General features: G+C 57.1%; 1 protein-coding gene across 2 annotated transcripts in view; it reads left to right on the top strand.

Annotated features, from left to right (window-relative positions):
* UNC5B (unc-5 netrin receptor B) overlaps positions 1-25776 on the top strand; it is an 84607-nt gene that overhangs the window by 39730 nt on the left and 19101 nt on the right. For both annotated transcript variants that reach the window (XM_069459815.1, XM_069459814.1), the window contains exon 2: positions 23393-23611. In XM_069459815.1, the coding sequence (XP_069315916.1) occupies positions 23393-23611 (219 nt within the window). The remainder of the gene's footprint in view (positions 1-23392; positions 23612-25776) is intronic.

Below are 25776 nucleotides of genomic sequence, written 5' to 3'. Positions count from 1 at the left end.
CCATATTTCCCCAAATGATGGGAAACAAAGGTCTGAAAAATAATCTCCCATAATCCCACCCGGACCCGATCACTACTTGCATATTAGTGTGTTCCCCTTCAGGCTCATGCCCAGGTTTGTTTTATGGAATAATTGTGTACTTAGATGTTTCATTTCATGCTTGGGCCTCCTCACTTGGCAGTATTCCATGAGCCTTTCTTGCATAATTACATAGACTTCATAATTAGCACCATTAATACCTGAGAATAATCCACATTGGGGATATACTTTAAATTACTCAACCAGTTCACCCCTTGTTGGATGTTTGACTCTGGTAAATAACACTGTGGTGAACATCTCCGTGCTGTGGGCTGGGTTGAGGTCCGTGGGAGAGCTTCCCAGGAGTGGAATTCTAGGTAGAAAGACAAGCCCTCCTTCATTCACGTTGCCAGATTGCTTTGCGAATTTGAAGCCAGAGTCATCCGCAAAGTTGTCATTCTCAGAAGTCCCAGCAGATGTTCATGGGCCCATGGGGTGGTATAAAGTATGCCCTGGCCAATCCAGACTTCCAAATGTCACCAGGTCCCACTGACGGTGGGGGAAGGGGATGTGAGTTGGACACAACGGGAGCTCAGTGTTCTCACTTCCGGAGTCCCTCACTTAGAAACACTTGGGCCCTTAGGGACCTGCTTTACTGAGAGGCCACTCCTCGTTTGTAATTAGCGCCATCCATCTGCAGTCAGATCTGGAATGAGCGGAAGCCCTTTAAAGTAATTTGCTCTTTTAATATCACCCCTATGATCTCATTTAATTTTTCTCAACCCAACTTTGTTCACTGAGGAAGCCAAAAGCTCCCGTGCTCCTCCAGCCTGGGCTGAATTCTCACCCTTCCCAAACAGTGGGCCTGACTCCTGGAAGCTCTGCTGAGATTTGCTCCGCCTCTGGCAGCTTGCATCCCAAGCGAAAGAGCTGTCCCTGGCCAACTACAAAAGGGAAAAGTATGGTGTAAAAGCTGTAGCTTTAAACACGGGCAGGCAGGCTGCACTCCCCGCTCCGAGCCCGGAGCCGGCAGTGGGAGGTAAGCCATTATGTGCTCTTTGGCAGGCTCTGCACTCGCATTTTTTTGGTTGAAGGGAACCCTATGAGATAGGTATGATCGCCCATTTTACAGATAGGGACGCTCAGATAAGTCTGAGTCCCAACAACTTGCCAAGGTCCCTACCAGAACCCCTTCCTTGAGGGATCTCCAGGTGACACTGTGCAGGGAGCTGGGGTGCTGCTCACAGTGTCATGCCCCAGAGGTGACCAGATGAGTGGCCGTGTGCCTGCCGCACCCCCATGCCACTGCCACTCACATGGTCCCTCCCAGCCGTGGCCCCAGCTCCTCCAGCAAGGGAGCCACAGAGGAGCGGGGCTGGGAGAGAGAGCCACGGTGATTTATGGTACCCCGCCTGGGCCCGGTGTACTCACTGACTAATGGAAGCTCACATGGAGGGAAATAACTGCCAGGCACTGGCTCCAGTGACAGGGGCAACCACCATTGCCTCAAGGAAAGGATGGGATAGGGAACAGAGGGAACTTGGGCAGGGGCCAGAGGCAGAGGCACAGAAGGCTCTGAGAGAACAGATGGAGCCCAGGTGGGGACTCAGGGGTGTAGAGAGTGGCACCGCCTGGCAGTCCAGTCCCCAGACCAGCTTCTCCAGGGTCCCAGCAGGGAGCAGGGAGGTGAGCCAGGAGCCCAAGGCCCCAGATGCCCAGCAGCACACCAGCCTGTGCATTTGGTGTGTGGGTTTTGACATTCATAGAACATCCAAGCTTCTCACCTACCCCCCACCCATGACAGATGGGAAAGCAGGGCCCAGAGAAGCTCAGGGACTTGTCCAGGGTCACACAGCATGTGGGTTACTGAGCTCAGACAAGAGCCCAAGCCCCCTGCCTTCCTGGGATGTCACCAGAAGACCCCAGCCAGTGTGGAGGGGAGTGGAGAGGAGGACCTCGCAGAGGGCAGAGAGGGGAGTGAGTGGCAGAACGGGGCATGTGGAGTTTGGGGGACAGTCAGGGTCCAGGGATTAAAGAAGCTTGCCAAGGAGGATGATTGGGATGGCCCCAACAGCGGGACCCAGGAAAGGGGTGCAGCAGCTGGTACAGACCAGGCCAGGGCAGGTTAAGGGGAACCCTGGAAACCCTCAGCCCCGATGGTTTCCCTCTGTTAACCAGCAGGTGCTTCCCGAGGCTGCCAGGCACTGAGGGGTGAGCTGCACCCCAACCTCACCTTGCTGCTTTCTACTGACACCCTCAGCCAGCGCTGCCCCCACCACCTCTCCTGAGCTTCTGTGTCTTCATCTGTTAAATGGGACTAATGCCCACCTCAAAGGGCAGGTGAGAGGTACCAAAGAGAGTGAATTGGGAAGTTTGGTTTGAGAGAAAGCCTAAGTGAGGAAGAGACTCCAGCCTCGGTTCAGTTGTCTAAGCACCCCTGGCACCTCTCTTGGTCCGCTTCCCCCTCCAGGCCCACCCAGACCAGTCATGTAGGTCGCTAGGGCCTCTGTGATGTACCCCAGCTGTGAAATGGGCACCTCCCCTGGCTCCCGGCTGCCCTCCCAGGCCCTGGCAAGAAGGAATCTCGCTGGGCGGTGAGCTCCCGCCTCCTCACCTCCTCCTCACGCCAGGTGCCATCGAGGGCGCTGTGTGGGCTTGGAAGATGTTGCCCATGGCTGGGGGCCCGGCAGCCATCTGGGCCTGACAACAAGAAGGAGTGAGGAAACAACCCCCGCCTGTTGCACAGCAAAGAAGAGGCTCTGTCCCCTCCCTAGAACCAGGACAGGCTGTGGCCAGGTGTGCAGAGAACTCTGCCAGGTCACCTGGCCTCAGTGGCTTCTGCAAGCACCTTGAAATGTGTGCTGTGAGTAGGCGCCGAGTCTGTGCTGGAGACCTGTCATATATGTGAGCCCTGGGAGGCAGGCAGTGTTCTGATACCCACTTTACAGATGAGAAAACAGAGGCCAGAAACACGTAGCACCTTGCCCAAGGAAAATAATTTCACTGGGAACTGTTTTTGAGCGTTTATGTCATGCCAGGTGCCTAGCTAAGGCTGCAACATGTGATCACGCTTATTTCTCCCCCTATCCTCCAGGCGAGGGACTGTTAGCCCATTTTACAGGTGAGGAAACCAAGGCCAGGGAGGCAAAATCGCCTGCCTGAGGCCCCACAGTCGTGGATGCTGAGATTCCATCCTGAGTGTGTTGCGCCCGTTGAGGTGAAAGCGAGGCCCTCGCTCCCTGGTGTCTGCTGGGTGCCCTCAGCCCGGGCAGGGCAGGATGGAGGCAGGGCTCCCTCCTTTCATCCCAGGCTGGAGGAATCTGTAAATTGCTTCATGCTTGTCTCTGCCCACCTGCTGGCCAAGCCCAGGATAGCAGGAGAGGGCTTGCAGCTCAGGGGACCCTGGGATGAATACCTGGTGGTCTCAACTATTCTTGTTTCTTGAGGGTCCGGACACCATCCCATGCCCCTCCAAACCCAGCCCTGCTGCTCCTCCAGGAAGCTGTGTGGAGGGTCCAGCTCCCTGGCACCCGTCCTAGAACCTGCACTCCAGAGCACCTGAGAGCAGCAGGATAAGCCATGGACTTGGATAATATCTTTGCAGAGGAAGGAGGAGGTCCAGAGAGGGGAAGGGACTTGCCCGAGATTGCACAGCTTGGGGCATCCCAAGTAATCCTTCTGAGGTTCTTCAGAGCAGGACAGAAGGAACCAAGGATGAGCTTTGCTAAGGGCTCCCACCCATGCCCACCTGCCCACCACCACCTGTCACTAAAGCCCCCAGCCCACCTCAACATGACCTTTTCCCTTGGGGTTGATTCCCAGTCTAGAAGAGGAGCCACCTGATGGGTGAAGACCCTCTCCCCAAAGAAGTAAGCGTCCCAAGCCCCTCTTGGTCCTCCCTGCCCAAGGACCATCCAGTCACCTCCCTGTCCAGGAGGCAGCTGGCAGATAACAAGGGAAGAACTGAGCCTCAGGGTGGCAGCCTATGTGGGGCTATGTGTCACCAGGGTCCCACAGGGTGCCTCACGGGCAGGGTGGCAGGAGGTGAAGAGTAGCAGTTCATTAGAAGAGTAACAAGGAAGCCGGGCGTGGTGGCTCACGCCTATAATCCTAGCACTCTGGGAGGCTGAAGCGGGAGGATCGCTTGAGGCCAGGAGTTTGAGACCAGTTTGAGCAAGAACGAGATCGTCTCTATTAAAAAATAGAAAAATTAGCCAGGTGCGGTGGCGCGCAGCTGTAGTCCCAGCTATTGGGAAGGCTGAGGCGGGAGGATTGCTTGAGCCCAGGAGTTTGAGTTTGCAATGAGCTATGATGACACCACTGCACTCTAGCCCAGATGACAGAGTGAAACCGTGTCTCAAAAAAAAAAAAAAAGTAATAATGACAGTCTTAGACTTGGATGACACTTTATAAAGTACTTTCACATCCATAGGAAGAATGTACTGTTCACCCATTCAAAGATTAAGAAACCAAGGCTCAGAGAGGTGAAGTGGCTGGCCCAGGATCACACAGCGGTTAGTAGTGGTTGGGTGGACTTGGCCCTAAAGCAAGTTCAGCATGAGTTTGCTGAGGCCCAGTGAGACCCTGGCTGGTTACTCTCACATACATGACTTTGTTTACCTTAACAACAGGCCTGGGAGATTCATGTGGATCACCCCATTTTATAGAGGAGGAAATTAGGGCACAGAGACCTGTGACTTGCCCGGGGCCACACAGGGAGGGAGGGTGGAGCACGGCGCCTCAGCCACCGGCGGGCTCAGCCAGGTCAGTGGCCTGGGCCCTGCCCAACTTGTTGAGGGCCTCAGGGGCCCTTCTGCCCTCTCCGGACATTTGGGGGCAGACAGCTGGGGCCAGCCCGTCTTGGACGTGGGAGAACACTGTCTGTTGGGGACAGTGCCTGGGACAGCACAGCCTGACTGCCAGCAGGACCTTTGTCATTGTCCCCTCTGGTGGAGAGAGGTGGGGGGCACAAAGGGTCAGGGACAGAGGCCCTGGCACCCACTCCCTTCTGTGGCCACTGCTCCCACCGCCTGCCCAGAGGGCGGCTTCTGCACCTCAGCCAGCTGTCTCCAGCACCCCCGTTTCCATGCCCGGCTCCAAACCTCAGCTGGAGAGGCCACACCTGAGAAATCCCGCCTTCCTCACCAAGGGCTCAGGCCGGGGGGACTCACGCAGGGGTGCTCAGGAAGGAGGTGGCCGTGGGTGGAGGCGAGAGGGGCAGGTTGGCCTGGGAGCGTGGAGGCCTCTGACGGCACCGGGTGTGGCCCATAGTCCCGATGGCTGGCTGCCCTGTTTCCTAATTAACGTGTCCTTCTGAAAATGCCCTCCGGTCTGCGCCCAGCACTGCCAGGTGAGGCGGGCACCTCCCCAAAATCTCAGTGGTTCTCCCCTCTTCCCTGCAGGGCCTCTGGGCTCAGGGCCTCTGGTCATCCAGGTGAGGCTGGGGGGCGTCAGGGCTGTGCTCACCCTGTCGTGGGCCCTGTTCCCCCAGCAGCGCCAGCTCCCTCCCACCCCTTTGCCGAAGGCAGCAGGCTGTCCTTATTAAAGAGCCTGGAGAGCCGGATCAAAGGCACTATTGAAGAGGCTCCCGAGAGCTGGGGGATGCCAGGGGCAGAAGACAGGAGGGGGAGGTACCAAGGAGACTGAGTCACCGCGGGCCAGTTGTGGTGAGTGGGCAGTGGGTGGCTGGAGCCAGCTTTTCGGGCTGGGAGGAGAGCCCAGCCAAGAGGCCCAGGAAGGGGCAGGAAGGCAGCTGCGAGCCGTGCGGAGAGGTTGCCACTTCTGCGCCCAGACACCTCTGCTGGTGGGCAAGCCTGTACCCCGACGGTCTCTTACGAAAGCCGCCTTCTGACCAGGGCAGCGGAGCAGCTGGCCGTCTCGCACTGGGGCCTGGGTGGCGATGGGCGAGTCCAAGTCTCTCCCACCCAGGAAGCCCAGAGTTGACGGGGCTGGTGGCAGGTTGGCAGTACTCACAGCCTGATTGTTAAGGAGTAAGTGCCACTCACTTATTTGGGCAAGTTGCCCGAACCCTCCGGACCCTGTGTTCCCCACGGGTTAAGAGCGGATGAGCAGGACTAATCAGATCTGGAGGGTGGGGCTCTTCTTTGTCACTTGATTGGTTGTGGCTGAGTGCAGTCCTGTGCTGAGAGTCTGAGCCCCTCTCCAGATGTGCCACGATTGACGGGTGTGCCCGCCACAGCCCTGGGATGGCCCAGGCCGCCGTGCACCTACCCCTGCAGTAGGTTTTCCCCATCGCCCTTGCGCACGCGAACTTCCTGAGATTTCTGAGGCCCACAAGTCCCAGGCTGGGGTGGAAAAGGCCTCCCATATGCTGGCTCTGCCTCGGTGGGTCCTGAGATGTCAGTGGAAATCTGAACCTCAATCTCTTCATCTCCAAAAGGGGGAGAAGGACTCAGCTGCGCCTCTCAGGCCTCAACTTGCAAACCACGTCATTCTCAAGATTAACTGAGAATGCCACTCCTGTGCCCAGTGCGGTGAGGGGTGCAAGATGGAGGGTACCTACGCTCTAGAATCTTCCCCCGTGTGGGCCTGGCTGGAGCCCTGCCCCTGCCTCTTGCTGGCTGTGTGACTGGGGGCGAGTTATTTTAAGCGCTGAACCTTGGTTAGTAAAATAGGGGTGATGGTGCCCATGTGACCCCAGCCCTTGCACAGATGGCCCAGCCCTCAGGTGGGGGCTCTCATGGAAGGGCTAGAAGAAAAGCCTCAGTTGGCTTCTTTGCCTGTTCTGACCTTGGCTTTGGATGGGAATTTTGACGAGGGTGGGGCGGGGGGAGGTGGGAGGATAGTTTCAAAGCAGCACAGGCCCAGACTGTTAGCTCTCAGCTCGCCCGAGACCGCAGCCCCAGCCCGAGCTGGCTTCTCCATAAACTCCGGGTCCCTCCCTTTAACCAGCCCATAAAAAGGGAGTGGGGCAGGAGGGAGTCCGGCTGCAGACTTTGTAATTTGGCTTGGAGGTGGCTCCTGTTCGTTTTAACCAGGCTGTAATTATAGCTGGCACCCGACACCCCCTCATTACCGGAGCCTGGAAGGAGGACTCTAATTATAGCGTGCTGGGTCCCGGCTGGAGTGGTTGGGAGGGGGCAGACCACAGAGGAGGCCTGTGGAGGCAGGGAGGGACCCTGAGCTGGCAGGGGAACGGGGGCAGAGCTGGGGGTGGTGAGGCCAACACACTGCCCTCCGGGGGCGCTGCCCTGGGCCTTAGGTGCCCTTCCCTAAAGTTCCTCAGTTCTCTTCCAGAGCCACCCGTCAGAAGGGCGGGCATAGATTGAATGGAGGCCACTTCCTCAGGGAGAGGAGGACCCAGAGGGGCCCACCCAGGAGGTTCATTCATCATGCAGGGAGCATTTATGAAGCATCTAGTGTGTGCCAGGTGGCACTGGGGGTAGGGCAATGGGCAGACAGGTGCCGTCCACCCAGGGATGGTGTTTAGACAGAAAACACAGTAAGGCTGTCCTGCTGATGGGAATATCTGCAGATGTCCCCATTGTGGGAAATGGCCACTGTCCCCAGCCTTGGGTGCCCTTTAGTGGCCCCAGTCACTCCCCAGGACCCTGCCCCTGAGCCCTGTTAGATTGTTTGGTGCCCACATAGGTGGTTAAATATGTGACTATCACTGTCTGCCTCTGGGACCCCAGGTTCCGGGGGGGCCCAGGCATTAAACACAGAAATACATAAATGAGTATATAATGTGAGAAGGTGACGGGGGCAATAAGGAAAAGAAACGCTACAGGAAGAAACGGGCCCTGGCTTAGGTGGGAGGGGTGCAGTCAGGGCAGGGCTCTGAGCAAGTGACCTTGAAGGTGAGACCTGAAGAAGGAGCAGGGGTTAGCCAGGTAAGGGCAGGTGGGGCGGGAAGGCAGCAGTCCAGGTGTCTCCACAGGAGGCTTGCAGCCTGGACATCCGACACTCTGAGGTGTCCCCAAGCCGGAGGGGAAGCAGAGGGATTTCTCTTCCACGTCGTACAAAGAGCACTGGACTATGAGTCTGCCAGAGCGCTATTCAATCTCAGGCCGGTCACACCCTTTCTGGACCTCAGCTTCCCCATCTGTCCAAAGGGAGGCCCTTCAGACCACAGGCCCTCCCCCTCTGCCCCAACCCTGAGGACTTGGGGAGACCAGCAAGTCCTGTTCAAATGCCACTGCTCAGGATGCCCCTGACTGTGTAAGGCAAAGAGGCCCGGCTGCTGGCGCAGGGGGTGGCGGGCCAGAGAGCTCCGGACCATTCTGTCTCCTTCTCTGAGTTATTAAGAGCCACCCGGAAGCAGACACAAAGAGAATTGTCCTGAGCTAGAGTCAGCCCCCAGCCCCCAGCCGAGAACAATCAGAGAGGAAAACCAAGGCCATTTGTCCAGCACGGAGTGCGGCAGTGACGGCGGCTGGGAAAATGCCGAGTGTTTCTCAGCTAAAATTAGCCACCTACTAAACCTTTACATCAAGGGCAACCTGAAGCCTCTATTGTTTTGAACTTGGGATCCCAGGGGACTTGGGGGCAGGGGCTCTCAGGAGAAACAAGTGACCATCGCCTCTCCCAAGGACGGGGCCAGCCAATGCTGAGCTGGCTCTTGAGCCTCAGGGGTGCCCAGTAAGGTGCCAAGAGGACAGATGGACAGACAGGGAGGGCTGCCCAAGGTCACCAAGTGTTGGTGGCTGACACAGTCTTTGGTTCCCCCAGTTGAGACATTCTCCCTTCAACAGTAACATTGATTATACTCTGGGCTAAACGGGATGAGGGCAGGTGTTGAACTGGAAGGAATTGCAGGAAATATAAGTGAGAAAATAACTCTTCATCCTTTCCAGAAGCAGCAGCAGAGTGGGCATCACGCTTTGCTACCCCTGGTTCCTGCCACTGGGTCGCAAACCTGGCTTAGCATCTTCCCTTCGCCACTTAGTAACCTCTGATTTTGGGCAACTTTAGGTAAACAATAGAGGTGGCTTTGGATACAAACCTCATAAGGTGGTTGCAGCGATGAAGTGAGATAATGTAGATGATGTAGATATTAACAATGGTAATAACTTTAAAATGTGTTTATATTCATTAAGCCCCTTTGATGTGCCAGGCACGGCCCTAAGCTCTTTATGCGCATTAACCTTGCTAGAAATACTACTACCCCATTTTGCAGATAAGGCAGTGGAGGCCCAGAGAGGATAAGTAATTGGCAGGAACACACAGGCGGGGCGCGGTGGCTCACGCCTGCAATCCTAGCACTCTGGGAGGCGGAGGTGGGAGGATCGCTTGAGCCCAGGAGGATGACACCACTGCACTCTAGCCGGGGCGACAGAGTGAGACTCTTTCTCCAAAAATAAATAAATAAATAAAAATTTTTAGAAAGGAACACAGGTGGTGGCCGTCACTACCATCATCGCCACACACAGGTCCTGGTTCAGACTCTAGGAGCCGAGGCCCAGCACGGTGCCGCCATGCCATTCCTTTAGGTCCTTTTGAAAGGCCTCCAGCGGAATCACGGCCGTGCAAAGGGAGAGGGAGCTGACGGATGTCAAGCACCCTCATCCGCACCAAGTGTTTGATATTTTCATCGGGAGGCAAGAGAGCGTGGAGCCGTGGCCCGGCAGCGGCACCCGGAGACTCGTCAGAGAGGCACGTCCTCGGGGCCCACCCCACACCTGCTGACTCAGAACCTGGGCCGGGGGGCCGGCTGCACTTTGTGTCATTACAAGCGCTTCGGGTGGCCCTGGTGTGTGCCACGGTTTGAGTGCCACTGGCACGGAGGTTAAGGAGTGTGGGCTTAGACTCAGAGAGCCCCAGATTCCAATGCTGGCAACCCCGCTCTGTCCTCGGGCAAGTAGCTCAACCTCCCTGTGGCTGAGTTTCCTCACCGGCAAAGCGGGGAGGATGGTAGGAGTACCTACCCGGGCGGGCTGTTGGGAGGATTCGGCCAGATAATGGACGCCAAGTGCTTGGCGCCGTGCCTGGGAGCCGGTTAGCGCTGTAGATGGTGGCTGTTATGGGTCACCTGTATTGCCTGCTGGCTCTGAAGGGGTACTAAAGGGAAAGGCGGATCGCTGTGGCCAGGGAAGCCCATTCACCCCGGCTGGAGTGAAGCTTCGCCTGCTGGGCAATCCGGCACAACTGGGGGACCAGTTAACAAAGGCCACCCTCCCAGGCTGAGGGGATCAGGACAGCTGAGATGGACACCTCCTCCCCTCCGACAAAGGCCCCCTGTCTTCCAGGAGCTCACGATGCCCAGCAAAGAGACCATCAACTAAGTACTTTTCTCCTCCCCTCCCTCAGGGAAAAAACCAAGGCATCTCCAGGAAAACCAACTTTGAGAATTATAGTCTGATGATGTGACTCCAGCCCCTGGGCTGGTGGGGTCGGGGGTCCTCGGCTGCGTGCAGGTGGCCTGGCAGCTTCCAGGAGCATGTCTCTGCTGTTCTCTGCTCCACCTGCATGTTTTTGATGGAGGCCCAGGGGAGCGGTGTGCTACTTTTCCCTGCCTTCCTCCCTACGGAGAGGCTCCCGGGGCCAGGCCCTACCCTCCCCGCACAGCCGCTGCTCAGGAAGGGCCTGCTCAGCTTCTGGGGGCCCCAGGCTCTTGGTGAGGCACCCCACCCCTGACTCCCGGCTGTCCCCAGGTCCCCCCAGCTGTCCATACACTTTAGTGTCCTGTCACACTTTCACACCTCTGGCCTCCAGCTGTCTCTGTGAAATGGGTATAGTGGTGATGTGCCCATTCCACAGATAAACAAACTGAGGCCTCAGGAGGTAAGGCAGCTGGCCCAGAGTCACCCACAGAACTGGTAGCCAGCCAAGATTGTTCTGGTGTTTCCCGCCACTGAGCCACACTTCCAGCTTTTCTTTTTTTACCCTCTCAGCCTTCCTTATCCACCCTCCAGAGAGCCATGGAAGAGAACTGACAAACTGAGTACCTGTTATGGACTAGGTTCATTTCATGAGATCCCTGCTGAGGGAAGCCGGGCTCAGGGACGGGGGACAGCTCCCTGAGCAAACGGTGGCAGAACGGGGGTTGAAGCAGCCCCACTTACTTCAGGGTTCCTGCTCCTCCAATAACCTTGTGCAGGTTTTCAGGCTCTGCCGCCCTCTGCCCTCCCTGGGACAAGGGCCCTCTCGTGGTGCCCGTGGCTGGACGCCCGCCCGCCCCCTGCACCCTGCCTCTGGCTGCTCGCTGAGAGGACAAGGTGAACAGGCTGCGCCCTGAGCCAAGGCGGCCCGGCGATTACATCAGCAGATGCAAACAGGCAGGCAGGGGCAGGGACGGGCGTCCCCCGGGGCAGGAGACGGGCTCCGTCCGCCCCACGCGAGTCTGTTTCATTCCCTCCTTCTAGCTTGCATCAGCCTTTTGCAGCTCTGTGTCATCACAGAGTGGGCCAGAGCAGCAGTGGGAAGGCCGGGCAGGTGCGGGTGGGGAGCGGGGGCCTGGCTGGCACCTCGAGCCCGGAGGACAACCCTGGGGCTGTTGGCGAAGGTGTCCCTGGCAGCTCTGGAAGGCGTCGTGCCCACCATTTCTCATGGAGAAAGGCAGTGCCGTGGTTCCCTCTTACCCGCGGTTTCGCTTTCCGTGGTTTCAGTTACCCATGGTCAGCCTCGGTCCAAAAATATTAATGGAAAATTCCAGAAGTCAACAATTCACAAGTTTTAAATTGTGCACCCTTCTGAATAGCGTGATGAAATCTCACACCATCCTGCCCAGGACGTGAATCATCCCTTTGTCCAGCTTGTCCACGCTGTATGAAGTGACCCGCCCGGTAGTCACTTAGGAGCCGTCTTGGTTATCAGATCGCAAAAACAGTATATAAAGGGTTTGGTACTACTCGAGTTTTCAGGCACCCACTGTGAGTCTTGGAATGTATCGCCCGCAGATAAAAGGGGTTACTATAATAAAAATTAGCTGGTGCACAGGGCTGCCCAGCTGGCAAAATATTTGTGTACTTCTGATATTAACACCAGGGCTTGGTGTTAACAACAGCCCTGGAGACAAAGCAAGTCAAAGTGGTCCCATTTCTCAGAAGGGCAAATTGAGGCCCAGAGGGAGCTGGCTTCCCCAGGGTCACTTTGGGGACCCTGTGAGTCAGTGACAGCACCAGTGCATTTCGGCCCAAGCCATGGATGGGATTATAGGAGCCTGAAGAATAAATCCCTACAGTGGTAAAAGTAGACAAAGCCTGCTTCCTAGAGGAGGTAGGCTGGCTCCCCGACTGAGGCGGAAGAGCTACACACAAAGCTATAGATTTATTCTGCGCTGGTCGTGGGTCGGCAGGCAGAGGGGCATTACATGACTGCAGAGCTAGGCTGAGCACTGGTCTGAGAGTCAAGATGTCTGGGTTCTAACCTTGAAGCTTGGCTGCGAGCTTCCCACTGGTGGAATTAAATCTTGGTCACTGCTCTCAGGGCCCTGCCACAGTCAAGGTCAAGAGGAGGCAGTCAGGAAGTGTTTGGTGAGTGAATGAATGGGCACGAGTCCCTGCCCACCATCTGCCTCCCTCGCAGCACACCTGAGCAGCCACACGGGCCTTCCCCTCGGCCACCTGTCTTCCCACTTCTCCACCAGCTGACAGCTCAGCTGCTCACCCAAGCCCCAGGGCCAGGGTCTTCCCCACCGCTGGCCCAGAGAGGCCAGGGCAGGCGCATCGGGCTGCCTGCCAGGAGACCCACGCTCCATCCAGTCCTAGCTTTGCCTCCAAGCTGCTCTGTGACCCGAGGCAGGTTGCTCCCTGCCTCAGGTCCCCAGGGTGTTCCTGGGAGCCTGTGTCTACAAGGCCTGCTCTCCCAGGGGCCCATGGAGCCTTAGCCCCAGTCCTGGCCTCAGGGAGGGAAGCCAGAGGTGGCTGCTGCCTTCCTCGCCCCTGGGGACTGAGCAAGAACCCAAGTGGCTTCCAGGTTCGGAAAAGTCCAAGGTCCCTTTCCCTCACCCCCCACTGGCAGGCACTCTCAAGGGCTCTCTCTTTCTCCCTGTCCCCGTGATGCCATCTCTTCCTCTGTTCATCTCTCCCCTTCACCCTCTTCTCTCGCTCTGCCCCATTTCACAGACTGGCAAAGGCCAGAGTCTGGGAACCCCTTTTTTTTTTATCTCCCTGCTATGACTGTTCTTATGCCAATGCAGTGCAACGTAGGAGGGGGGCTGCAGCCACAGACTGGCTATTTGCCCTTGAACAGGTCATTGTCTGACCTTGAGGTCCCCATCTGGAAGTGAAGTGAAGTAGCCTAGGGTCTGAGCCGCCTCCTAGCAACAGGTTATGGCAGTTTTTCCTCTTGGTGACATGTCTGGCAGTTGCCTCCCCTTTGCAGGGAAGGGTGCTGGGCCCTAGAGTGTGGCGCTGAGGGAGGCAGAGAAAATCCACGTGCCTCGGGCGCTCCAGGAACAGGCTTGACCCTGGACTCCCCGGGGTGGCATGGGGACACAACCACCCTTCTGTCTGGCCTAGCCTAGGCGGCCCCTGGGCCAGAAGGTATACCTATGGGCGTTTTGACATTTCTGAGGGAAAGGGGCAGGACACTGGGCATTTTTCCGTCTGGCACCCAGACACGCAGACCCAGCTCGATGGCATTGCTAGGCCGGTCCCCCATGCCAGCTCTGTCTCCTGCGGCTTCTGCAGCAACCTGGAACACCTGACGGGAATCAGCAGCCCAGCTGGCCCACCCGTCTGACGCATGGGGGTGGGGGCAGGGCCGGAGAGAGAAGCCCAGTGCATTCTGCTGGTGGTTTAAAAGTCTGCAGTTAACAGCCTTGAAAGGAGAACAAAGGATACACAACTGCAGATGGTGGGACCCCATTTAAGTAACTAAATATTTGTGCATTTAAGAAAGTCAGAGAGGATCAACATCCAGTGTTAGTCACCTGGCAGTAGGAATGGGGTGGTTTTTATTTTTATCTTTATTTTTTCTTTTTACTATTTACAATGCAAGGGTTTTACCTTTGTAATCAGAAAAGGCCAAAAAAAGAAGTGCTTTCATTGGAAGGAAAAGAGGGATTTTTTTAAAATGAAGTCCCCCCTCCTCCACAGGAGTCTAGTGCCCAGTTTCTCTTTCTGGCTCTATTGCTCAGTTGCTGTGTGATCTGAAGCCAGGCCACACCCTCTCTGGTCTCTATCCTGGAGGGCAGTGATTAGATGGTTTCTGAAGTTCCATCAGTCGGTGGCATCCTGCAGGATGGGATTTCCCAAGAGATGAGCTCCTGCAGCCCAGGTCGCCCCAACCCGTGCCCACTCCCTCTGGCTGCTCCCTCCCACCAGCACCTGCCAGCCCCAGTGCTTGTGGAGAGGCTGGCCATGTGCTGGAGGAAGTCTTGCGTCTGCAGTGGGCCTAGCTACAAAAGCAAACAAGGTCTCCAGCCCTCATGGAGCTCTTCTAGAGAGCAGACCTCTCCAGAGACAGGACAGCAAACAAACACATACGTGAAGAGGGTGGTTCCAGAGGGAAGTGTCCACGGGACAGGAAGGTAGAGGATGACGCGTTTACATAGGGTGGTCAGAGAAGGGCTCACTGGGGAGGTGGCATTTCAGCTAAGGTCTCAATGGCAAAGAGTCAGCCCAGAGCATGTCGGGGTGGAAGGGCTAACAGGGCGGGTGGGTAACATCCCTGAAGGAGAGATCAACACGGTCCCTGGGGTGGGAATAAGCAGGGCGTGTCCCAGGGACAAGAAACATGCCTGGGTGGCTTGGAGCCCAGGGAAAGATGGTGAGCATCTGACGTTTGAGGGTCTCGTGTGGCTTAGGACCTCCTTCCAGGTGCAAAGAGAAGCCACTAGTGGGTGCAAGCCACTGAAGGGGTGGTTTGTATTCTACAAGCTCACCCGGCTGCAAGGTGAGAGGCAGGGAGCACGCTGAGGAAGGGTCCAGCAGGAAGACTTGGGCTTGGAGACTGCAGGGAGGTGGGGCGGGGGTGGCCGTGCAGTTTGAGGCATGTCTTGAAGGTGTATCCGGCAGCGTCCAGGTCCATCCAGCAGCGTGGGCTGGGTGCGGCCGGGAGAAAGGGAGGCACCAGGGGGCCGACCCAGATGGGACCTGAGCAACTGCTGTTTGGTGGAATCTGAGATTACAACTGAAATTCACCCAGTCCAATTCTGGATGGGGGAGAGGTGACCAAATAAAACAGCAGGTCCCCCACAGGCTGGAGTCACAGGTGGGAGACTGCCATTGCCTTAGAGGGGACAACAGCGTTGACATAGGCAGCCTGGTTGAGGCTCTCAGGGTGTGCAGGGGAGTCAGCTGTGGGTGTGACCTTGGTGGGGCATGCGTGGGCCTGCCATTGTGAGCACGTGTGTCTGAGTAGGGGTCAGTCACCTGTCACTGAGTGGGGTGCCAGGCTGGCACCAGGCCTCTCCCATGGATCTCTGTTTGGCTTGAGCATTCCAAAACAAGTCCAAGCCTTGGGAGGGCCACGCCCACAGAAGAAGGGAGGCCAAGACTGGGGTTAGGAAGCCAGACCCCCTCCCATCCAGCAAGCTAGTGAACTCCTAGCTGTGACCTTGAGCATGTCCTTTCACTTCTCAGAGCCTCAGTTTCCTCCTCCATAAAATGGGACAACTTTGCAGGACTGTTGCGCTGTTGATGATGTGTGTTATCAAATTCAAACACACGGGCTTTTAAGTGCCGTGCTGAGTGTGTGGTTATTATGTGGAGTAGGATGGATGAGAGGGCTTTGCGCTCCTTGTCTGGGAGAGGAAGGGGGAGCAGAATGCCCCCTCCTCAGGGCCCTGGCTTCCAGGCACAGTGACACCATCAGACCTGGGACTTGGACAGAGAACCAAAAATTAGCCCAGAGGGACCCAGGTCCAGGCCAAAGGAGCCCAGCTGGCCAAGGAAGGGTCTGGAGGAGGGGCCTGGGCCTGTGGGTGTGGCATGCAGCCTCCCCAGTGCCACTGCGAGTCAGAGAGACCAGTGACCCAGTGACAGTCGTGTCCTTCCCCACTCAGTAAGCAGTGTGTCCCCTGTAAGATGGGGCCGGGCTCTGTTCCAGCGCTCTGTGCCTGCCCCAGGCCTGTCCCCAGCCTCCCGTCAGCTCCTTCACACACCCCTCAGTCCTTCGAGGGGACACGTCACAGCAGCAGCAGACACCCCTTTGGGCTGCAAGCCCCCGCCCCGTGGCCTGCCAGTGCAGGAAGTGACGTCACGGGCACAGATGGGTGCAGAGGGTGTGGGAAAAGGGCTGTACAAGGGGCCGCCTTTGTTAGCAATGACTCGGCGTCCCCCAAGCCCACCGGCCCCATTTGTCATCAGTAACGGCCATTGTGACCGCCTCTGAGGGGGGCCCCAGCCTGAACCCCACAGCCACGAGGAGCCAGGGCCAGATGGAGGAAGGGCTTTGTGTCCAGAGAGGGGTCCGTCCAAGTGGGGCTGTGTGTTTTTAAAACATAATAATAAACGGGCTCCTCTCCCCCAGCTCCCCGCGCTCCCCACTGAGCACATCAGCCGGGCGGTGAATGGAAGAGATTTTCCATGCAGTGGGCGAATTAGCCGGTGTCCAGGGGCTAGAGAAAGACTGTGATTGCTGATGATAAATGTGCCCAGTGTGGGGCGTTTCTCTGTCCTCACCTCCCGCCTGCACCCCTACCCGCTCCCAGTCCCGCGCCAGCCAGCCCTGCAGACACGGCCCGCTCAGCTCCAAGTGCCCGCCCTGGTTCTGAGCCTGGGGGGCCCAGGCCTGGGGACAAAAGCCAGTGGCAGGGCTGTCAAGGCCCTCCCTACCAGACCCCTGCAGCCTCCCGCTGAGGTCTCCGCCCTGGGCAGCAGGGCTGACCACAGGTGGACCGGCTGAGACGGATGGCAATGAGTTTCCATCCCAGGCACAGGGATGACAGTGCCCAGGCCTTTACCCACAGCCCTGCCATGGCCGTGCTGTCTCTCTGGGCTCTGTCTCCCCTTCTCAGTCCCGAATCTGACACCGGGCTCTCATCTGGCTGGGCTGTTAATTTGCTGTGTGATGTTGCATCGGTCACTTCCCTTCTCTGAGCTGTAGAATGCAGGGCTCTAGGGGCCCCAGACCATCTGAGCATCAGCTTTCCATGCGTCTGGTCTACTGGGGCTCCGGCCACGCTAGGCCGCTAGGCCGAGGGAGCGACCAGTGTGGGGTCTCAGAGCTCCCACTCACAGCTCAGCTAGAGAACAACTCCTGCCTGCTGCCGTCTCCTGGCACACGTTCTGCCCAGTTAGTGTAGCATATTTACGTCTGTTTCTCAGCTGACCGTCACAACAGCACCTCAAAGTTGACAGAGCCGGAACTGCTATCTCCTTTTTTATAGACGGGGAAACTGAGGCCTTGCGAGTTAAAGACCTTCCCAAGGTCTCCTGGTGAGGAGTGAGGATTTGAACCAGGGCTGCTGGCTGTGGGGCCAGCCTGTTCTGCTGCACGCCCGCCCAGCTTGGGCCCCGGGCTCAGGGCCAGGGTAAGGGATGCAGAGCCCCTCTCGGCTCGCCCGGGATTGGTGGCAATCTCCCATTCAGGGATGTCTGCTGCTTCCTCCTCCCTTCTGGAGAGGACACACGGGAAATACAGTTGTCCTGAGACTGTTCCTTCACCTCCCAGGCCCTGACTCCTGCTCATCCTGGTGGCTTAGATTTTGCATCTCCCATCCAAGTACTAACTAGGCCCGATGCTGCTTAGCTTCCGAGATCGGACGAGATCGGGCGCGTTCAGGGTGGTATGGCCATAGACAGATTTTACATCTCTGAAACACATCTGTCCCCCCTGTGGGCGCTGCCCTGGCCCAGCCCCTGGAGGGAAGCCTACAGACTGGCACAGGGCCTGCTGTCCTGTAAGCTCCGCTTCCCTCCCAAGCAGGTACCCTGTCCTGGACGCCGTGGGGGACACCAGGAAGGGTGTGATGTGTTCCCTGTCCTCCAGGAGCAGCCGCCAGAACTGGGAAGCAGCCTTCAAGCTGCCTGGCTCAAAGTATTCTCACCAGAAGCAGGAAGGCACCCACTAGACCCTACTGTGGTCACCTCACCACCCCGCATTTTAAGTGGGTTGTGACAGGATGGAATTTGTCCAGAAGGAAGCCAGGATGGTGGTGAGGGATGCAAAACTGTGTTGTAAAGAATATTTGAAAGAAAGATGAGAAGGCCAGGAAGGGCAAGCTGCAGCCTCCAGAGACCAGGAAGCTGTCACCGGGAAGAGGAAGCACACTGTGTGGTGTGACCTCAGAGGTTAGAGTTTTAGCAATCGCTGGAACTTCAATAGCAAATTGCAGCTGAGAGTAAGGAAGCCCTTACTAACTGTTAGGTCTGTCCAAAGGAGAGCCTGGCTCAGAAAAGCAGTGGTGAGTTCCCCGTCGCTGGAGGTGTGTGAGTCAAGGTTGGATGAGGAGTTGATGGGAGATATCCGTCGAGATGAGATGGCCCTCTAAGTAACCTCTAGAAAGACCTCACCCAGAGGCGCTGGTGGTCATTTTGGTCTGAGGCCTGGGATGGGTGGGCTGGGGCGTGGTTGGGAGAGCCCAGCAGCACGCAGTTCTTCCTCCTTCTTCCCTGGGCTCCGCCCACGCTCTGCCTTAGGACCACTGTATAGGGCCCGGGGGAGGAGTTTGAGACAGGATCTCACTCTGGCTAGAGTGCAGTGGCATCACCACAGCTCACTGAAACCTCACACTCCTGGGCTCAAGTGATCCTCCCGCCTTAGCCTCCCTAGTAGCTGGGACTACAGGCATGCACCACGACACCTGGCTAATTTTTCTATTTTTAGTAAGACAGGGTCTCGCTCTTGCTCGAGCTGGTCTCGAACTCCTGAGCTCAAGCGATCCTCCTGCCTCGGCCTCCCAGAGTGCTAGGATTACAGGCGTGAGCCACCGCGCCCATCCTATGCTGAGTTTTTGAGTCAGGAATGGCAATAAGTAACCCTACCATAAGCAAATTTGCTTTATGGAGAAAAGCTTGACTCAGAAGGACACTTTCACACATGATCAGTTTCTTCATGAGGGACCTTAAAGCCGCAAAGTGTTAGAACCAGAGGAGGGCCTGCGCCACCGGCTTGGCGCCAACCCCCTCGTTTTACTATGGGAACGCCAAGGCCTGAGGGAGAAGGGCGCGCAGCTGTATCAGCCCCAGCTGGGGTGCAGACCGGCTCCTGACCTCAGTGGTGTTCCTTCCCTGCGTTCAACCGTGCGGCAGTTCCACTGTGCGGGGACGTGTCCTCTTTCATGCCTTCATCTTGGGGTATCTGGACCATTCTTGTACGGCTTTAAGGGCAGGTTGCATTTTTGCAACTTGAGCCCAAATGAGCGCTACTATTTGAAAAAAACACTTGCTGTGAGAAGCTTTCCTGCCACAGGAAGTCCAGATCTGGCCGTCCGGGGAGCCCTCCTCAGGTGTTGCTCCTCTGTGACGCTGGGGCCGGCGGGGACAGCTCTAGGGCAGCCAGGGAGGCAGGGGGCCGAGAGATGTGGCTCCAAGCCTGGCTTCCTCCCCTTGGCCAGGTGACCCTTCATGGCCCCTGAAGCCCCATGTTTCATCTGTAAAAGGGGGAGATAAAGAATGAATGACGTGAAATGTTGGGAGCCCCTGACACAGAGGGTAGGTACAGAAATGCCAATTTCCAGTTCAGCAGAGTTCAGAAGACAGATTCCAGTATCAGATTACCTGCATTTCCTCCATAGCTCTGCTACTTACTAGCTTTATAGCCCTTTGCTAGTTATGGAAACACTTTTGGTCTCAGTTTCCTCATCTGCAGTATGGGGCTAATAATAATAGCTAACTGATAGAGCTATAGTTCCCAAACTGTGTGCCGAGTCACCCCAGGGTGCCACAACAGACTCACAGATTTTTAATCTTCAAAGGGAGCACAGCAATACCCGACAGCTGTCAGACATCACCCCAACTACTAGCTCGAGGTAGCTCACAGTTTTCAACATCACTCTACTTTCCTTTATTTGGCACCGTGTTTTTACAAAGCTGGGGGAAACAGTAATGGTGACGGTGTCCATTCTGATTCCAAAGTTTGAGAAGCTGTACAGTGCCCAACAGGCACACACATCCCCATTAGTAAGTCATGGAGGCTATTTAGAAATGCAACAAAAATATTCTTTTTTCTTCCCATGTATCCTAAGATTTTAGGATATAAAGACTTAGGAAGCTGTTTGGATCTAATTACTTAATAATACATTCCCATTAGGAATTTATTTTTGGCCTTGGGATACCATGAAAAAATTACTGAGACACTAAAGACTAGAACCGTTTGGGTATCTCTGTCTGGGGTTATCATGGGGTCACTGAGTTAATAGGAACCCCCCTCGGAGCAGTGCCTGGAGCAGAGGACTCATCTGGGAACCCCGAGAGCCTGGTGCTCTCCCTCCGAGCTGGCACCTACGGGGCCTGGCTTAGGGCGCCCTCATCTGGCCCACCTGTCAAGCCTCACTCAGCCACCGGCCCCCAGCCAGGCCGAGGAGGAGTGAGCGCAGGGGCCAGCTCAGCGTCACACAGGCCCTGGTGGCCACACACAGCCCCTCATTAATTGCATTCGCCGTGCCCCTGCTGCATGCCGGCCAGCACACAGCCCACCGTGGCCCCTCTAGGCAGGAATCTCAGGTCAGCCTCTGATTCTTCGTCCTTGTCTCCTGGCAGCGTCTGCCTCCAGGACGCCTGGATGTGGGGACACGGCAAGGGGCCAAGAGCTCCGTCAAGAGGCGCTGAGGGGATGCTCAGCCCATGTCCCTGCCCAGGCCAGAGACGGATCTTTGTGCCAGGGCGGAGAGGAGCGGCGGGGCAGGGAGGGCGGGGCGGTGGGGCTGCAGGGCTGCGGACACAGCCCCGCTGCACTAATGGATGTCTAATGTTTGCTTTCCTCGGTCACGTCTGCGCCTGCTTTATAAATGAGCTGCATTAGGGTTATAAAACAAGTCATAAATGCAGCCCGCAGTGCCTCGGAGCACCGGGGCAGCCGTCACCTGGGGACTGGGGGTGACGTGGTTAGAAGTAGGGGCGGGCACGCTACGTGCACCCACAGGCTCCCATGCCCCTTCTCTTGTGGCCGTCGCCCGCCCCCACGGGAGGCCTGTTACCCCCACTTCCTAGATGAGCTGCCTGAGGCCAGCAAGGGGGGGCGGTCAGACCCAGGGGTGTCTGAATCCGAAGCCTGAGTCTGCTTCGCCGCCGTCGGGGCGGAGACAGGCAAGAGGCTGGTGGGGGAGGTGGGCGTGGAGCCTGGCAGGTTCTCTGCTGCCCAGATGCCCTTGCAGCTCCGTCCTGCTCTCCCAGAGCTCCCGGCCTGGCTGGGAGGCCACAGTGCCTATCTCAGGTTGGGTCAGTGACCAGCTCTCAGGCCACTAGAAACCACTGTCCAGCTCCCTGGGCTGTGATCATGTCACTGTGTCATTGTCCCATCAACTCCCCCAGCTCCCAGACCCTAGGGGACTGTCAATTTGCCTACAGAGAACGTGTCTCCATACTGGCAGAGGGAAGTGGGTGTGAGGTGAGCCCTGGCCTGGCCTCGAGGCATCCTATTACTGTTTCCAGGTTAGCTGCCCACTAACAGGTGGCCTTGGGCAAGTCACTGGCCCCATTTGGATGGTCTTCAGGTCCCTCACTTTGAAATGAGAAGGACAGTCCAGCCTTGCCAGCCCTTGCATGAGAGAGCCCTGTATATTGTAGGGTCCTGGCCAGTGTCCGGGTGCTATTAGGATCCTCGGGTGTGGAGACACCCACAATGTTAGAGTTACATCATGGGAGCAGTGTGGCAGCTGGGGCAACATCCCAAAAGCTGAAGCCTGTTTCTCAGGTTTAAACCTTAGTTCTTCCTCTTACTAGCTGTGTGACCTTGGGTAAGTTGCTTAACCTCTCTGAGCCTCCATTTACCCATATATAAAATGGGTACTAATAGAACATGCCTTACAGGATTGTTGCAAGAGTTAGATAAGTTAACTATTTAAAGCATTGAAAATATAGCACCTGATGCTAGGTAAGCAGTAATTATTGCAATGCAGAAACATGTACCTACTATGTGCCCGGGCCCTCCCAGGCATCCACACGTTTATCCCACAGGATCCTGAAAGCAGCCCAGAGAGAGGGGAAGGGCACTCACTTCCCTTAACAAGGTGGGAATTAGGTCCTCTCCCTGGGCACATGGAACATGCTGGAGGGAGCTGGAGCCACACCCCATCTTGCTGGCTTCCCCTCTCTCCCAGGTCCCTCTGTCTGCCTTGCTCTCTCTCACACCCTGCCCATGCCTGGAGCCAGAGCCAGGGACAATTCATGCATTTTCTCCCTAAGTTGCTCCAGTCTTAGCAGGGTCTCCTGGTCCACAAAGAGAAAACATGGTCAGGCATGTCATGTTCATTCTGCTCTTGGGAGACAGGGTGTCCCTTGGCCCCTCTGCCTGTAGGGGGACTCTCTGGGCCCAAGCATGGCCTCCTGGACTGGAGAACAAGTGCGTGATCCCAGTGACCATTCAGGCCTCCCGGGACACCTCCCCCCACCCTCCACGCCAGGCGGGCACTCTGGCTCGAGGGGCTGGGCAGACATGCACCCCACAGCTCAATTCGCTGTTTCCTCTGGAGCAGTGAGCAGAGGAGGACAAGCTCCCCATGGCTGTCCCCAGCCACCTGATCGCTTGGCATTTGGTGTCGGAAAATCAGTTTTCCTAAGTGGACTGTAAAGTGATGGCCTGGCCTGGTGTCCCTCCCTCCCAGCACTGGCGGTGGCCGGCCCCTCCCTTCCTGTTTGTCTCCCCTCCTGAGGTGCTGTTCTTTCCAGGGACGCAGGCCGGCCAGGGTTTCCATTGGCCCCTTTGGGGAGGAGACTGCCGTGGCCACAGGCTCGCCGTGTTCTCTGGAGTCTCCTCACCCGTGGTGCTGAGGGCGTGGGTTCGGCTGAGGTGGAGGAGGCCAAGGGATGGGTCAGAGCCTCGGACCGGAGGCGGCTCTGGCGGGGGCTGCAGGGAAGGAGGCCTGCAGGGGCCCGTGCACCAGGGAGCCCAGGCCCGGGATCCTCTTCCAGCCTCCGTCAGCCTGGCAGGCCGGGGCTGCAGAGGGCGGCTGTGGCTCCGGGCAGGGCCAGCCTGGTTTGAGCTCCAGCCTCAGCTCTGCTTCCAGCACAGTACGTGTTGTGGCATCACCACAGGAAACCGGAACAGGGCTGAGCAGGGCCAGCGCAGGGGACACTAGGGGCTGGAGGGGTGTCCTCACCCTGACGCATCACCTCACCTCTCTGGGCCTCCCTGACATCTCCATCTGTAAAGTGGAATCACACAGCGTCACAGAGCTAGGACTGGCCCTAAAGCCCAGCCTATTCAATGCAGGGCCAGAGGGGAAACTGAGGCCTCAGGAGCGCCAGACTCTGCCCAGGTCGCAGAGCGCATCCCAGCAGGTCTTCCTTTGTGGTGGGCCCCCGGGGTGGGCGAGGGGCCGTGGGGGCTCCCAGCCCGCAGCCTCAGCCGTCTCCTTCCCCCGCAGGCGCTGAATCCGAGGTGCTCCCCGACTCCTTCCCGTCGGCGCCGGCAGAGCCCCTGCCCCACTTCCTGCAGGAGCCGCAGGACGCCTACATCGTGAAGAACAAGCCCGTGGAGCTGCGCTGCCGCGCCTTCCCCGCCACGCAGATCTACTTCAAGTGCAACGGCGAGTGGGTCAGCCAGAACGACCACGTCACCCAGGAGGGGCTGGACGAGGCCACCGGTGAGCCCACCATGTGCCCGGGGCACCCGGGACACCGAGGCCCAGAGGTGCAGGGGAACATTGCGTCCTGGGACTGGGCTCCACGCGAGGCTTCACAGAGCCGTGGTGCCCCCGGGCCTCAGTTTCCCCTCTGGGCTTCACCTTGGATTGGTATCTCCCCAAGCGTTGGCCACCTGTCCCAGCCTGGCTTTGGGTGACCATCTGCCATGAGCTGAACAGCACCAAGTCCCGTGCTGAGCACACTCCCGTTCCCGTTGCCCCGTAGGGAGCAGGTCCCAGTGGGGAACTAGGATTCCCCAACACTCCCAGATACCTGCTGGTCTCCCCATGTGACAGAGGGCCAGGCCTCTGTCCCACAGCCCTGGCGCCCCATGGCACCGACCCAGAATTCAGTGCCATTGTTATTTTGACAGGTCCTTTCTGTCTGTGGAACGTGAGGCTGTTTTCCATTCAGAATATAATATGACATTTCCTCTATAGAAATACGTTGTTTTAGGTTAAAAACCAAAAGGTTAATAATGTTCAGTAAATAATCATACAAGTGGTGCTGGGACGTACCGGAAATCCAAAGGGAGAGAGGGGAGCGGCTGAAAGCTGAGAAACGGGAGAAAGAAGGACCCTTCCGTCTGTGGTGCGAGGGGGGCTCCGGGTTCCCCAGGGAGGAGGGTGAGCCCTGGGGCTCCTCGCGTCTCCCAGAGGCGGGGCCTGCCCCAGTGGTACCCCCGAGTCTAAGTGGGGGGCTCGCTTGTCACCAGGGCCCTGTTTACAATGCAAGAACCCTCAGAGCAGAGGGATAGGTCCCCCCACTGCTGGTCACCTGGCAGACGGCTGGCAGGGGGGGCTGCAGCCTGCCTGGGTTTTTGTTTTGTTTTTACCGTCTCTTTGATCTCTTTCTTTTTTCTTCTTTTTCAGCCCTCTCTTCTTTTCTTCTTTCCCTATCTCTCCCTTCTCATCCCTCCCTTCCTCTCTCTCTCTCTCTCTCTCTCTCCTTTTTCCTAACAAGAGGAAAGAGGGTTCTTCCTCTCCCCCTTGTCTTGTTTTTCTCTCTCCACCCCCTCTCTCTGTCTCACTCTCTCTCTCCCCTGCATTTCTTTCTTCCTCCTTCAATTTCTGCTTTGCCGGGAAAAGCTCACGGGTTTCAAAACCACCCAGGCTTAAAACCACACCCCAGAACGGATGCAAGGCCACGGACCATACGCTTAAAAATGGCTAACGTGCCAAGTGTTATGTGTATTTTACCATCATTTTAAAATAACTTTTAAAAATAGATTTGGAATCCCATTCTCACCTGAAATGTAAACACGAAACAAGGAATTTTTTAAAGGCAAAAAAAAAACCAACAACCCAAAACACCACATTTGCCAGCTGTCCCCACTCTCTGGCTGTGTGACCTTGAGGAAGTCACTTAACCTCTCTGAACCCCAGTCCCTCTCTTTGTAAACTTGGATGTTAACAGAACATCCTGGTGAGGGTGGAGCGTGGTGGCTCCACTCGGCGCTGAGCAGCAAGCCAGGACCCGGCAGGCGCTCGGTGAATGCTGTTTCCTGTCCTCTTTCTGGGTTTTCTTGGCCTCTTTCTGTCTGTCTCTCATAACAGTCCTTGACTTCTCTGTCCCCTGAGCCCCCCTGGCCAGTGCCAGAAGTCAGCCATGGGGGTCCGGGCAAAGCAAGGAAGCTGTGTGCCTGCTGGGCCCTCACAGATGATTAGAAATAGTAGTAATAACCCTGTGATTATTAGTAATAGCGTGGCTCTTACTCCCCCACTCCCAGGCACACAGGCCCTGCCAGCCTTAGAAATTGGGGCACTGTTGTCCCCATTAGCTGCAAATAATGGACAGGGCTCCCCTGGCAGCCGTGGGGCCTGGTTCCACTTCAGCCTCCTGCTTCCCAGCCCCAGCCGACCCTGGCACCCCCCGAGGCCCTGGAAACACAGGAGCACAGCCGGGGGCCGGGAGAGGTGGGACAGGCCCACCCACCAGCTCGTGCCAGCACTGCCATGGTGGGGAGACCAGAGACCTCGTCCTTGTCCTCTCTGCATCCCTGCTCGTTGGTGACCGTGGACAAGGTGTCAAGCCTCCCTGGGTCTCCCTGGGTCTCTCTGTCCGACTGTTGGGCACTGCTGAAACCTTCTTGGATAGGTGACCCCCTTGAAAGGGACCGCTCCTC

The sequence above is a fragment of the Eulemur rufifrons genome, chromosome 28 (assembly GCF_041146395.1).
Source record: "Eulemur rufifrons isolate Redbay chromosome 28, OSU_ERuf_1, whole genome shotgun sequence".
Lineage (NCBI taxonomy): Eukaryota > Metazoa > Chordata > Mammalia > Primates > Lemuridae > Eulemur > Eulemur rufifrons.
Note: the sequence above shows the minus strand (reverse complement) of the source record. Positions and strands in the feature narration are given on the sequence as shown.